The sequence below is a fragment of the Asterias amurensis genome, chromosome 9 (assembly GCF_032118995.1).
Source record: "Asterias amurensis chromosome 9, ASM3211899v1".
Lineage (NCBI taxonomy): Eukaryota > Metazoa > Echinodermata > Asteroidea > Forcipulatida > Asteriidae > Asterias > Asterias amurensis.
This window is the reverse complement of record NC_092656.1, coordinates 14,338,257-14,352,327: the sequence shown is the minus strand read 5'-3', so window position 1 is coordinate 14,352,327 and position 14,071 is coordinate 14,338,257. Positions and strand designations below refer to the sequence as shown.

Genomic DNA, 14,071 nt, shown 5'->3' with positions numbered 1-14,071 from the left:
TTGTAAATTGCTAAAGCGCGCCCTCTTACGGTATGATTTACTAGCAAGCTTGAAGACGAGCTAAGCCTAAATTTATCAACCTCAAGTGTTGAAGCACATAACCCTCAGGTTTAGATAAAATTGTTATATTGTTTTACAAAGTCTATTAATTGCATGACCACAAAAACGTTCTTATTACAAGATTTAGAGGGCCATGCATTGGCCTTGTGCAGCACCCCTATCGATCACGTCTTGTGTCAAGACTACGTGCACATTGCCCATGTCTGTACCAACTACACGTCCAAATGTAATGATACTTCGTCGTGTGTCCAAAATTATTATTACATCATTTGACGGCTTTTTGGGGGGTAGGTTGGCGAGACTGACTGTTGTATGTTCAAGATCAGCTGCAGTAGACGACCAGAGCCATTACAAGTGTTGTTTCCAAAGTTACAGACTATCTTGTACAGCTTGAGTGATGGACGAAATCAACGCCCTCTCTTGGGAACCATTTATCCAGCAGTTTGGTAACGTTGTTGAGCATGGACGGATTGTTGCAGGTGCTATATGGGGGCTGCGACCATTTGCTGATAATAAAGCACTACATGAAGCTGTTTGTGAGTTCATGGACTCTCTACCCCCAAATGGTAAGGCAATGATTAAATGATTATACTACCAATGGATCGATGTAGGAATTCCTACCTCCATCCTAGCCCAATAAATCGGTCCAATCCACTCCGTATCCTTGGGTGGATTGGACCGTAGCCCAGGTTGGACTCCTCCGTTGCAGGCAGTGCAGTGGCACATTGCACTGACCCACTACCAGGGCTAGGATTACGAATACTATTGCTAGTGCCATAACACTTACACTACAGTAGGCAGTTTCATCAAGTTGATTTCACGTGTACCAAAACACACACACACACAGCCCCGAAAAAAAAGAACGAAATGTATTAAATCATAACTCACATTTTGTACAATTCACAACTATGAGACTTGACAGCAGGCAGGAGCATTCTCTCCTCGTGCTTACATTTATGAAAAATTTTGAAATCGGATGAATAGTTTCGGAGATATTGTAAAAAATAGAGAGCAACGACAGAAACCGGATGCTTGGCCTCGCGTGTAGCCCCCATTCGTTTGTGCATGACGTCACCTTTGAACCCCGTGGACAACGGATTTCGGAAATCTTCGGAAAGCGTCGAAGAAGCCCGAAGACGGTTTTTTGCGATGAGGGAGCACATGTTTACACAAAATGAGATAACGATTACATCATCGTGTAGCCGATAAAATTCTGCACATGGTACATCTAGTCGCATAGCTTTTACCATGAAAACCTATTTTTGTCGGCGTTTTCCGTTTTTTTAATCAAGATTTCTTCCAGAGATAATTATCAAAATTGAATGCGACTTTGTCAGTGCTAATTCCCATACTTTTAAGATTAACTTGTGAAAATTTGGTGTAGTTTGATTATGTATTAGTATTCTTCTCCCTCCGAGATGTTTTGTTCAACCGTTTCTTGCAAAGTTGTCCTAAATACGCACGAATGTACATGTACGTCGCACAGTCTGCAAACCTCAAACCTCCCCATTGGTAGAGGGCGCTCGTCATATAGTGCGCCCTCTTTTGCCATAGGCTGTGCGTTAAACTTGGCCGTGGCCGATATGAAGAAAAACATAACAATTGAACTTGAACACAGGTACGTTTTTTGCACGATCCACGCTCATTAAAAACGGTATATCTCTGCAACCAAACATCCGATTTCAAAATTTTAAATTGATTTTTACTCCTTATAATACACCTTAACAGACCACATCTTGTCAGAGAAAAAATCACCTGCATTTAATTTCACTGAAACTGCCTAACTACAGTCACTTGAAAGGCTGTAATACTACAAAGCGTACAAAGCAAGCAATTATAAATTGCTGTGCCTTGTTGTTACTTGTTGTGACAATCAGAGCTCACTCATCAGGCAAAACCAATTAATAAACCATCACCATGGATGGAGGAAGAAATTCCTCCAGGAAAAGCAGAGAATAGAATACTGTAAAGAAATAATACCAGATGACGACTTGTTGAATAACCATGAATTAACCATGGAGGTACCTACCTTCATGGATTAACCATGGAGGTAGGAATAGATGTAAATACAAAAAAACTAACAATACATGTAAACCACAAAAAGGCACTGCATTTGTTCAATGTCAACTCTTGATTAATATTTCAACATTCAAATAACGTTGAAGAATGATTTATTTGGAATTGCAATCTACATGTACATCTTACATGTAGGAGTATTATTGTCAAAGCCTTTTCAGCAGCTAGACAAGGTGAGAAGACAATTAAGAAATTTAAGTTTTAGAAGTGGTCGGAGGAAAACCCCAGAGAATTGTGCTAGGGAAAACCCATGAAGTCTGGTAGGGACTGAAAAACCTAATCCAAATAGTGCTCCAGCAGGATTTGAACCGGGGTCCCAGAGGTGGAAGGCGAGGCTAGACACCACTGCGGAACCTGTCTTCCCTGCAGAGTGAAATTAGGTTTAAAGTGCTCACATTACCAACTGGGAAGGAAGACATTGTTTCAATTTCACCATGTGTTGTTTCAACGTCAAATTTCTATGTTGAAATATTTTAATATGAATCGATTTGCATAATTTGTAAATTGCCAACAACTTTTTTTTAGCCAGACTGCAGAGTACAGGAGAAACCTACTTCTAGAAACTATAAGAAATAGATTGGAGAAACTGTTAGTTGTAACTCACCAGTAGAGGGCGCCACATCAACTGTGTGGAGGCTGACCTGGAGAGGGGGTTGGGGGGGGGGGGGGACTGGGCAAGTCGATTGATCCAGATGTTTGTGTGGTAAAGTTGTGGACAGTAATCTGTGTAGCTGTTAAAGGCATTGGACACTTTCGGAACAGAAAAAAATTAAAAGTTCACAGATTTACAAATAACTTACAGGGTTTACAGAAGGTAATGGTGAAAGACTTCTCTTGAAATATTATTCCATGAAATGCTTTACTTTTTGAATGTACATGTACGTCGCACAGTCTGCAAACCTCAAACCTCCCCATTGGTAGAGGGCGCTCGTCATATAGTGCGCCCTCTTTTGCCATAGGCTGTGCGTTAAACTTGGCCGTGGCCGATATGAAGAAAAACATAACAATTGAACTTGAACACAGGTACGTTTTTTGCACGATCCACGCTCATTAAAAACGGTATATCTCTGCAACCAAACATCCGATTTCAAAATTTTAAATTGATTTTTACTCCTTATAATACACCTTAACAGACCACATCTTGTCAGAGAAAAAATCACCTGCATTTAATTTCACTGAAACTGCCTAACTACAGTCACTTGAAAGGCTGTAATACTACAAAGCGTACAAAGCAAGCAATTATAAATTGCTGTGCCTTGTTGTTACTTGTTGTGACAATCAGAGCTCACTCATCAGGCAAAACCAATTAATAAACCATCACCATGGATGGAGGAAGAAATTCCTCCAGGAAAAGCAGAGAATAGAATACTGTAAAGAAATAATACCAGATGACGACTTGTTGAATAACCATGAATTAACCATGGAGGTACCTACCTTCATGGATTAACCATGGAGGTAGGAATAGATGTAAATACAAAAAAACTAACAATACATGTAAACCACAAAAAGGCACTGCATTTGTTCAATGTCAACTCTTGATTAATATTTCAACATTCAAATAACGTTGAAGAATGATTTATTTGGAATTGCAATCTACATGTACATCTTACATGTAGGAGTATTATTGTCAAAGCCTTTTCAGCAGCTAGACAAGGTGAGAAGACAATTAAGAAATTTAAGTTTTAGAAGTGGTCGGAGGAAAACCCCAGAGAATTGTGCTAGGGAAAACCCATGAAGTCTGGTAGGGACTGAAAAACCTAATCCAAATAGTGCTCCAGCAGGATTTGAACCGGGGTCCCAGAGGTGGAAGGCGAGGCTAGACACCACTGCGGAACCTGTCTTCCCTGCAGAGTGAAATTAGGTTTAAAGTGCTCACATTACCAACTGGGAAGGAAGACATTGTTTCAATTTCACCATGTGTTGTTTCAACGTCAAATTTCTATGTTGAAATATTTTAATATGAATCGATTTGCATAATTTGTAAATTGCCAACAACTTTTTTTTAGCCAGACTGCAGAGTACAGGAGAAACCTACTTCTAGAAACTATAAGAAATAGATTGGAGAAACTGTTAGTTGTAACTCACCAGTAGAGGGCGCCACATCAACTGTGTGGAGGCTGACCTGGAGAGGGGGTTGGGGGGGGGGGGGACTGGGCAAGTCGATTGATCCAGATGTTTGTGTGGTAAAGTTGTGGACAGTAATCTGTGTAGCTGTTAAAGGCATTGGACACTTTCGGAACAGAAAAAAATTAAAAGTTCACAGATTTACAAATAACTTACAGGGTTTACAGAAGGTAATGGTGAAAGACTTCTCTTGAAATATTATTCCATGAAATGCTTTACTTTTTGATAAAACATTAAAACAATATCAATTCTCGACATCGAGAATTATGGATTTATTTTAAACACATGTCATGACACGGCGAAACGTGCGGAAACAAGGGTGGGTTTTCCCGTTATCTTCTCCCTACTCCGATGACCAATTGAGCCTACATTGTGTTGTGTAAATTTTCACAGGTTTGTTATTTTATATATAAGTTGTGATACACGAAGTGTGGGCCTTGGACACTTATTACTGTTTACCGAAAGTGTCCAATGGCTTTAACAAACTGAATGTCGCCAATCGACTACCCGAGTGATGTTACATTGGGAACATTTATAAAAACATGAAGGAAGAATCCACATTAACCAGAATCTCAGTCAACCCCACAGCAGTGGTGGGTTCCCCAGCTTACATTTCCCACATATTCAAGAGGTTTATGTTATAAAATTGGTAAAGGCCTGCCTTTTTACCTTTAAAGCACTACAGTAACAATGTCATAATGGGTTTTGAGAGTTCTATATGGGTCATCCTTCCCTTTACTGTGTACACTTAACTATAAAACCATTCAAACTCCTGGATCCCTGCTAAGTTCCTCTGTTCACCAGACCACACATTCCACCCCAAAAGTCCCCACAAAATTACCATTGATCAGTTTAGTGTCCACATTCCACAATAATGATAACATGTCCACAGTTATCAAATTAGATAACTACTTTTTCTTTTCCATGCATGTGGATCATTTTGATCATAGTCTTACACTGTTTTCTTTTGTTGTGAAGTATTTTTTTTAATGCAAGTGGCCAGACACACAAGGTCTGAAGGTCACTTCAAGGTGTGGGCTGAAACAGGGTTACCCCTTTTACAGTCCATACGGATGTAGGCTTTGGTATTGGTATCATTAGTCCGAAGCCTGGCCGGTAGAGCAGAAAGCACTACCTCCCCAATTTTACGAAGCAAGTGTCACGACTGGGGTTCGAACCCACACTCTGCTGATCAAACACCAGAGCTTGAATAAGTGCTCTTAACCGCTCGGCCATGACATGCCACAGTATGCCACATAAATAATGTCCTCGGTGTTGCTCTGCAATTCACATTAATTTTTCCACTAAGGAAAGTGCAAAGTGCCGCGCCCAATGACTAATTCCAGTTGAACTGCAGAAGAACTGTTGACATGATTATGTCATACATGTAGGGTGCTCTAAGCACATATTTTAGTGGTAATCAGGGCCATGATAGTGTGCCCCATTTCTTTGACTTGTTTGTGAAAACGAGTGTTCGATTAATATTAGTAGCAAGTCGAGAAAATCTGCTGTCAAAAAGTGTGAGGGACCCAAAAGCATTTAAGTCCATCTGTATTTGATGAGTAAGACCTGCTATTATTGTGTTTTTTTAAATGTTTTTTTTAAATTGTCAAGGTTCACTTATGTCAAACCTTGCATTATTGTTTTTCATCAGGCAAAGAATCCATTCTGAGATGTCACCCTGACCTCGCTGGACGTCTAGCCCAAGCTAATCAACTCACATCTGAGTCTGATCAAGAACAGAGCAGTGCAGGCTTACTAAACCTCACCCAAGAAGAATCCAATCTCATTGCCGACATGAACACACGGTATAAAGAAAAGTTCAACTTCCCTTTTGTCATTTGTGCGAGGGAAAACAAAAAAGTTGTTATTATTGCTGAACTGAAATCCAGAATTCACAACTCCAAGGATGCAGAGCTTGAAAAAGGTATCAATGAAGTAAAAAAGATTGCCTGGTATAGGATTGTAGATGCCACTGCAATGGAATCAAAATCAGCCATTTCAAAAATGTAACTGTAAATCTTGACTTAGAGCTACATATTTTATAAGAAGTTGTGTTGTATGGGATATTGCTTGATTTGTGTATTCATTCATTCAGGCTTTAAAAACATCAAAAACACATAGCAGCAACAAAATACTTGAAATGTTTATTTAACAGAAGAGACTTACCAAAATACAAAGAACAAATAGGAGCCAAAAAGCTACTAAATCACTATCCAAAAGAACAATTTCTCAAAGTGTACAGAATAAATACAAGTAACTTGCATCTTTAATAAGAACTTAGGTAAAATATGTCCTCCAAGAAATGAAGTAGAGTTTATGATTTAATCCCGGCTGAGTGCAGCCCACTGGTTAATTTATGTATTCAGTCGATCCGTTTTGTATTTTGTTCATTCCTTTTTTTAATAACTTTATTGATTTGTTTTAAGGGTTTGGGTACTTTTTTTAGGACACAAAACACATTCACAATGCCCATAGATATGATTACCATCAAGCTTACACACCCATGGTTTGAAGATAATGATGGTAGAAAGCTTTCCTTAAAGTATTTTATGGGAAGCTTTCTGTTATCATTTTCTTCAAACTGTAGACATTGTGCAAGAATTACCTAAATGCACTGGACACCATTGGTAATCACTCAAAATAATTATAAGCATAAAAGAGCAATGGAGAGATGTGATAGTATAACAAAAATGGGAGAAATGGTTCCCTTTAACCTTTAAAGTAACATAGTTTTTGAGAAATAGGTAATTTCTCACTCAAATAATAAAAGCCTTCCCGTCAGCTGAAGCCTTTTTTATTCCTCTGTAAGCACACACATTAATTTGTGCAACAATGGTGTTTTTCGTTCATTATTTTCTTGCAATTTTGATGAGCAGTTGAGTGAAATCCTTCACAGGTTTGTTGTTTGCTCTTGTTGGGATACACTAAGTTAGAATTCAGGTCTGTGACAATTACCAAAGGTGTCCAGTGCTTTTATAGCGCAGTAACTTAATCTTATAAGATGATTCAGGAACTCTACTAACCCTTGTACCCCAACCCAAACCACACCAGCAGTACCCCCAGAACACCTCACCCTCTTCCATGCGGTTGACACAAAACTTCATCTCCTCCCTGCATGAGACCCACTGTACTTTACTGCGCTCAGTTTAACTAAACACATTTTTAATGTATGGATATATTTGGCCTCGAGTAGTGCAACACCATATATGAACATTGCTGTACATGTATACTGTATTTTTCGGCTTCTTTGCAAATATTTTTGAGAAACATAGGCCCTACTCTCTTATTGTAAAATAGTGAAAACCACTTATTTTGTCCACCATTCCACTCTTGCAAAGAGCCAGATGGCGGGCTGAAAACTCATTTTAGAGTGAAATACGGATACTTTAAATTCGATTTAGAGTGAAGTTCGGTTAAATTTCGCAAAAAAATAAGAGTGATTCAGATTGACTTTCACTCCCAAAAGAACGAAAACCACTCGGACAAAAGAGTGAAATGTTGACTGTTTTACATTAAATAGCCAATAAAGGATAATTTTAAATATATAGATATTACAGTTTTCCAATAGCTGGTGTCCATAGGAAACATAAAACAAAACGAGTCTCTTACCTCACGTTAAAACATGGTAAAAATTGTTTTTCTACAGAACGCTTCTAGCCAAATTTTTGAAAAACGCGGGGTCAAACAAACCTGCGCGACAAAGGAATCGTGACGTCAGTGGCGGCTCTTTGGGGTGCGTTCGTTTAGCTTCCCTGGGTCGACCCCCGATGTTGCGTATTATTTTTTTCCTGGACGAACGTGGGCACACAATTACCCCACGTTCGTCCTCGAACCAGGAAAAAAACCCAGACACGTCACCACGTGAGCCTTCCTGTGGTGATGCAGTGCACCTCGGGCCAGCCCCAAGAGCCCCACTTGTGGATTGGGTCACTTGGGGCTGGCGTATCGGGGACATCGGGGTCGACCCAGGGAAGCTAAACGAACGCACCCTTGGTTTGGAAAATAGCGCCCTCAGTTTGCCAAAGCTGGAGAACTGTGTTCACACCAAATTATGGTAATATCGTCACTGGCGTTCAGAGGTTATTATAATAGATAAGCCGTTATTGACTCTCGGCTGAAAAAGCCGCGCGGCCGGATGCATTGTTGACTCGCCCGAGTTATTCGTTACTAAATGCAAATTTTGAGAGTAAAATGGTTATTAACCGGTATCTACGATGTCTATTTGGCCATAAAAAGGTAATAGTTGAAATATTGAGATCATCCTTTACTGGCTCTTTAAGAGAGTACGTAATACTATTACATAGTACATGTATACGGCAGTCCATCGGCATGCGGTTACCAAGGCAGTTTCATTAAATGATGCTTCCATTATTCCATTGTCATGACTGTATACATTTATTGAGCATGCTGTTCTGTAATGAGAAGTGAGTAGTGTTGTAATTTTGCTGCAACCAAGTGCCACAAAAAATGCTTTCTGCTGTTTGTTTTCATTTCGATGTGTATCCTTTGAAAATAGTAACCTGATTGAATAGTAAGATCTATATAAATGCAACTAAGATGTCCTAATTTATAATGAAACATTCATTAATACCCCAGACAGTTTCTTTACTCCTGTTGGTGGAGAGCGCGTTACGTGGGGGTGTTTAAACGGTTGATAATGACCAGTGTTTATGACCGGTTGGCTTCCGCGTGTCAGACGCGCAAGACTATCACGCGGAACGTAATTCATAGCTATTAGTAACAGCGCGTAATCTACTTCTAAGCGCGCGCGCGTAATCTATTTCTAAGCGCGCGTGCGTTTACACAACCCACCCGCAAAAGTTTTTGAAAAAAATATTTCAAACCTCGAATTCATAAATACCTCGGACAGTTTCGCTATTCCTATATATTGGTGGAGAGCGCATCACGTGGGGGTGTTTAAACCGTTGATAATGACCAGTGTTTATAACCGGTTGTCCGCGCTAGTCTTGATGAAAAACGTTTCTTGTTGCGGGCGATGCAGGCGCTGTCGGTGATTTGGCCGCGCTGTGTGTGAAAGGAAAACCAGCGAATATGCACCAAGACTATACGCGCCTGCGCACGAACGGGATCGGAAAACACACGCGTCCGGACATCGTACATGTAAATTCAACACGTATACTGAACATTCAACACGTATACTGAACATAGTTACCATGGAGGTGGAAACATACAGATAAGAGCTCAAGCACTCGGAAACGGATAAGTTTTACAGAGTTTCTTACCGTATTACGCCTTTTAAAGACACTGGACACTATTGGTAATTGTCAAAGACCTGCAATGGATTTCACAAAGAGTTAGGACTAGTCTTATCTCGAGTTAGGACACGTTACTTGTCCTAACTTAGGACTAGCCATGCATTTTTAATATCTCCTAGGACTAGTCCTAAGTTAGGACTAGTCTTAACTCTTTGTGAAATCGACCCCAGTATTCTCACTTAGTGTATCTCAACAAATGCGTAAAATAACAAACTTGTGAAAATTTGAGCTCAATCGGTTGTCTAAGTTGCGAGATACCAATGAAAGAAAAAAGCACCCTTGTCACACGAAGTTGTGTGCTTTCAGATGCTTGATTTCGAGACCTCAAATTCTAAATCTGAGGTCTCGAAATCAAATTCGTGGAAATTTACTTCTTTTTTGAAAACTACGTCACTTCATCAGAGGGAGCTGTTTTTTACAATGTTTTATACTATCAACCTCTCCCCATTACTCGTAATCAAGAAAGGTTTGATGATAATAATTATTTTGAGTAATTACCAATAGTGTCCACTGCCTTTAACCAAAAAGGTATTTATGAATGGGAATCAAAGTGTATTGAATCGGTTTTCAACTAGTGGTTTAAACCCGCCGAGGCCTGGTTCTTTATAATTTACCTCGACTTAGTCTCGGTAAATTATCAGGAACCAGACCTTGTTGGGATTGAACACCTCTTCACCACACATTGATTCCCTTATTTTCAACTGTCAAAGTGTCTGTAATTTTTTTGTTTTTAACGTTTTTACCAAAAGGGCATTTATGAATGGACGGAAATAAAAGAGTAGTGACTCGTTCTTAAACGTCCGTTTAAAACATTGCAGGGTCGTTGCCGTTGCGCTATAGGCATGAAGTTTGTATCGGATGTGCACTTCTTGCGACATGGTCCGGTAAACCAAGTGTGGACGGCCAAGGCAGAGCCGTATATTTGGATCCCCGGGACAGTGTATTCTATATAGGGTGCGTTCGTTTAGCTTCCTTGGGTCGACCCCAGTGCGTTCGATTAGCTTTGACGTCATTCCAGGGGCTCACCCGGGTCAGCCCCAGTGCCCTGCTTGTGGACTGGGTCACTTGGGGGCTGGCCCCAGGTGCATGACGTCACTACGAGAGCGGTGAGTGATCGTTCGTTTAGCTCTTGTCTGGGGCTCACCCGAGTGAGCACCGCGGGGTCTCGACCAAGGGAAGCTAATCGAACGCACCCAGGATAAACTGTCACTTGTTAGGTTATACTGTCCGCCGTGCTCGGCGGGGATTTTGTCCCCCAACGGAGAATGTGTGCTCCAGGCATGAGCGTCCACACCAACGACGGAACTTCAGTGGGAACATTTCGCAAGGTTTTACACACATTTTCACCCGTAAAACAGCCACTTTGTGAGCAGTAAAACACATATCCGAAGACGTGTAGGCCTACTATTGTATCAATGTGGGCCTGAAAAATAATTTAACGTTGCAGCTTTACCTCGATAATAGTTATTTTCAATATTTGTTCATGATCTTTTCGTGACACACGAAAAGTTGCGGACGTAGGGTACACACAACTAAAAGTAGTTCCGGTCGGCCATCCCAACAAATACCGACCTGGGGAAGTATTCACGAAGCCCTCGTAAATTGGTCACTTACGTGGCTCTTAGTAAGACTTAAGTAAGACTTTAGTAAGCCCTTACTATTATTCATGAAGCATTCTTACCGCTTTACTACCGCGTTTCTACTTACTAAACCTCTCGTCTTGAGCTGAACAGTCATGGATTTGTTATGTAATTTACTTGAGCGTGATCGCATTGTCCAGAACGAGTATTTATACAATGACTGGCTACCGTCATTTAGAAGATATTTGTCACCCTGCATGCAAACATGGAGAGCCAGACTAAAGAAGCAAGGAGGAAGAGCGTTGTCCCGCAACGCGAGGAGGAGGCAAAGGGGGAATCATTGGAAGGCGAAGTTTCTCGCCTGCTGAGATAGTGAAGTTAGTTGACCTTGAATTGGTAGGTGCTTAACAACAAATTTTCAGATGTTGTAACGCTGAAGAGAAAGGCCGACACCTGGGCAAAATATTCGCGGAGAATCAACTGTGTTGGGAAAAGTCCTCAGATCTACCAAAGTGGTTCATCACAAATGGGATCGATGACATTCAGAGATTTCGCAAGCTTTCACACGACGCAAACATGCAATGACAGTACAAAATGTAGTTGGTTACCCCTAAACTAAAAATAATAAAAAATAAATAAACAAAGTAAGTAAAGTAAATGAAGTAAATGCTACAGAGCAACGCGTTCACGCCTTTGTAACCTCCCGTCTTGTTTTGGTCTGCTTAGGTTAGTACCCGTTAGTACCTATTTTGATTGTATGAAGTAATTAATTTTACTAATTTAATTTCTGACCTCAACTTTTCCGAGAGTAACTTCGTCTGACTCTTGAAATGTTTTCTTATTTGTTGCCCATACCAAGACTAGAGCCTTTTTGGAGTCAAATTGCACATTATTATTATTATTGTTTTATCAGTTAGGTTAGGAACAACTAGTGTTTTTATAAAGTTAAAGGTCCCCAACAGTGGAACAAGAAACAGTGGGATGTTTTTATAAAATGTTAAAATAAATATGACTTGGATCCCATGTTTACCGATTCTAGTTCGTTTGCAGATTGTTAGATAATGGATACTTTATATTTTTTAAGTTAACATAAGACTAAGTTTTACATGTATTATAATGTTAATTTTTGTATTTTGAATAGCATTATGGGATATTGATGTACACATCCCTTTGTGAAGAGGAGCAGACCAGCAGATGTTCACGGCAAACCAACAAGTATCGAGTTGCCAACTGATCAGCATCATACAGAAACAGGTATGATGGTTGAACACCCAGGGAAAATGGCATTGCTAGATGAATTCTTGACACACAATTAGTAGAATAATGCATAAAACAACTTCAAATCATACAATAATTGATTGTATTGGTTTTCAGTGCTCAAAATAAACACTGGACCACAGGCCAAGTCCAGTGGTTATAGCGTTGGGCCAGTAAACTTACGACTTGTCAAATATCTGCTCTACTGGTCTTGTGTGTTTTTAATTTGAATAATCACACCTCATTGCATTTTTAGTACAAAATATCTATTGAATGCAAAGTATCTGCTTTTAGTGCTTGCTGCATGAGCAGCTCCAATGTTAAACTGTGTAGAAAGTGTTCTCCTCATTTCGATCTGTCTTAACAAATTCTCTGGTCCAGTAAAAGCCATGCAGTCTTATGAATTTGTTCCCCAAATCGAGCCCGTGTTTAATTAACCATGTATAAAAACTGTTGGTAACCTAAGGAACTGTATTTTTGCAAGTTTGCGTACATGCAGGTGACGTTTGTATATGTTAAAGTCCCAATCATAGGTCAAATTGAAAAAGAGTATTAATTTTGTATCAAAATTTCTGTTGGTTTTTTGTCTCCCTGATTAGAACAGTGGGCATACTTTCTACACACAACAAAACCACCAGTTTGCCACACTTGCAGCATCTGTGATGAAAAACACATGGACACAAGAAGGACATCCTTTGACACAGACATCTGATACATCATTGATGATAACGTTGAAGGAAAGCTTCGATGAAATCATTAACTTTAAAAATTACTTAAACAAAGATAGCCCATCGATTTAAATTTCCTTTTGCATTGTACTTATTACAGACATTCTACGGCTACTCAAGTCATTCCTGATGATTGTATGCACTTGCTTTTCTAAGTCTATTAAAACAAAAAAATTATTTTAAATATAATCTGTAAAAATCGATAAATTTGCCACTGCATTTATGCAAAATTATAGCTTAATTTTTGTTGTCCTCTTCTGATACATATTGATTACTCCCTTGCTCGCTATGTTTAATAAATAAATTGTACCTGTGTTCATTAAATGTTATTTCATTAACGTTGATTTGAAACAAATACTTGAAAAAGTCAAAAACGTTAGTCTGTTTCTTTTCTCTTATTGAGTTCACCTATTTATAAAGTTCAAACTAGTTAAATTCTGGACACTTTTTTGATTTTTGTGGCATCTATTCAGCATCTGAACAAGGCTGGTATCTTTTTACACCAATATACAAAGTGATTCGGAAGAAGAGGTGTTGCTATAGGACTTTTCATGGGGAGGGCTTGGGGTTGGCATGTTTTAACTTGGGGTTGGGGTTGCTTTGTTAGTCGAGGGGGGAGGGGCAGGGGCTCATGCTTTTATTTTGGAAGGAGTATGCTACGGGGGGGGGGGGGGCTTATGGCATTTTGTGAGTTTGCATTTTCCCTTTTTAAAGGGGGATGTATATTTTATTTGTTTGGGGGTAGCCACTCCCCACCTCCTCCCCTTGGCTGCACCGCTGATTTAAAGTGTGGGAGTAACATTTAAACCGAATGATTTAATTCCTTTGATGTTTGGTACAGCTCTAACTTCAAAACAAAAATGGTTCAGGGAAACAAACAGAATTGTAGATTTTAAAATACAACGCTCACCTATTGTAGTTTCCTTTTTAGAGAAAAGAAACCCAAACATTTTTTTTAAATAATACT

At 39.6% G+C, this 14,071-nt stretch overlaps 1 protein-coding gene across 4 annotated transcripts; it reads left to right on the top strand.

The window, feature by feature from the left end:
* The first annotated feature begins 173 nt into the window (after positions 1–173).
* Positions 174–13,653, top strand: LOC139941697 (2-oxo-4-hydroxy-4-carboxy-5-ureidoimidazoline decarboxylase-like). Of its 4 annotated transcripts, none has more exons than XR_011786615.1 (4): positions 174–626; positions 5,915–6,068; positions 12,261–12,373; positions 12,976–13,653. XR_011786615.1 is itself a non-coding variant. In XM_071938306.1 (2 exons), exons 1-2 carry the CDS (start codon positions 458–460, stop codon positions 6,271–6,273), a joined length of 528 nt encoding a protein of 175 aa, XP_071794407.1. In that variant the 5' UTR covers positions 175–457; the 3' UTR covers positions 6,274–8,634. The 4 variants fall into 4 exon arrangements, 1 of the variants encoding a protein (XP_071794407.1); XR_011786614.1 differs by having other exon boundaries at positions 176–626; positions 5,915–6,187; positions 12,981–13,648; XR_011786613.1 differs by having other exon boundaries at positions 177–626; positions 5,915–6,187; positions 12,976–13,647.
* Positions 13,654–14,071: the final 418 nt, after the last annotated feature.

Bases quoted from the DNA above. Each gene is read 5' to 3' on its own strand.
- LOC139941697 (XM_071938306.1), top strand. From the start codon at position 458: ATGGACGAAATCAACGCCCTCTCTTGGGAACCATTTATCCAGCAGTTT. The intron at 627-5,914 runs GTAAGGCAATGA...GTTTTTCATCAG, and splicing joins GGACTCTCTACCCCCAAATG to GCAAAGAATCCATTCTGAGA.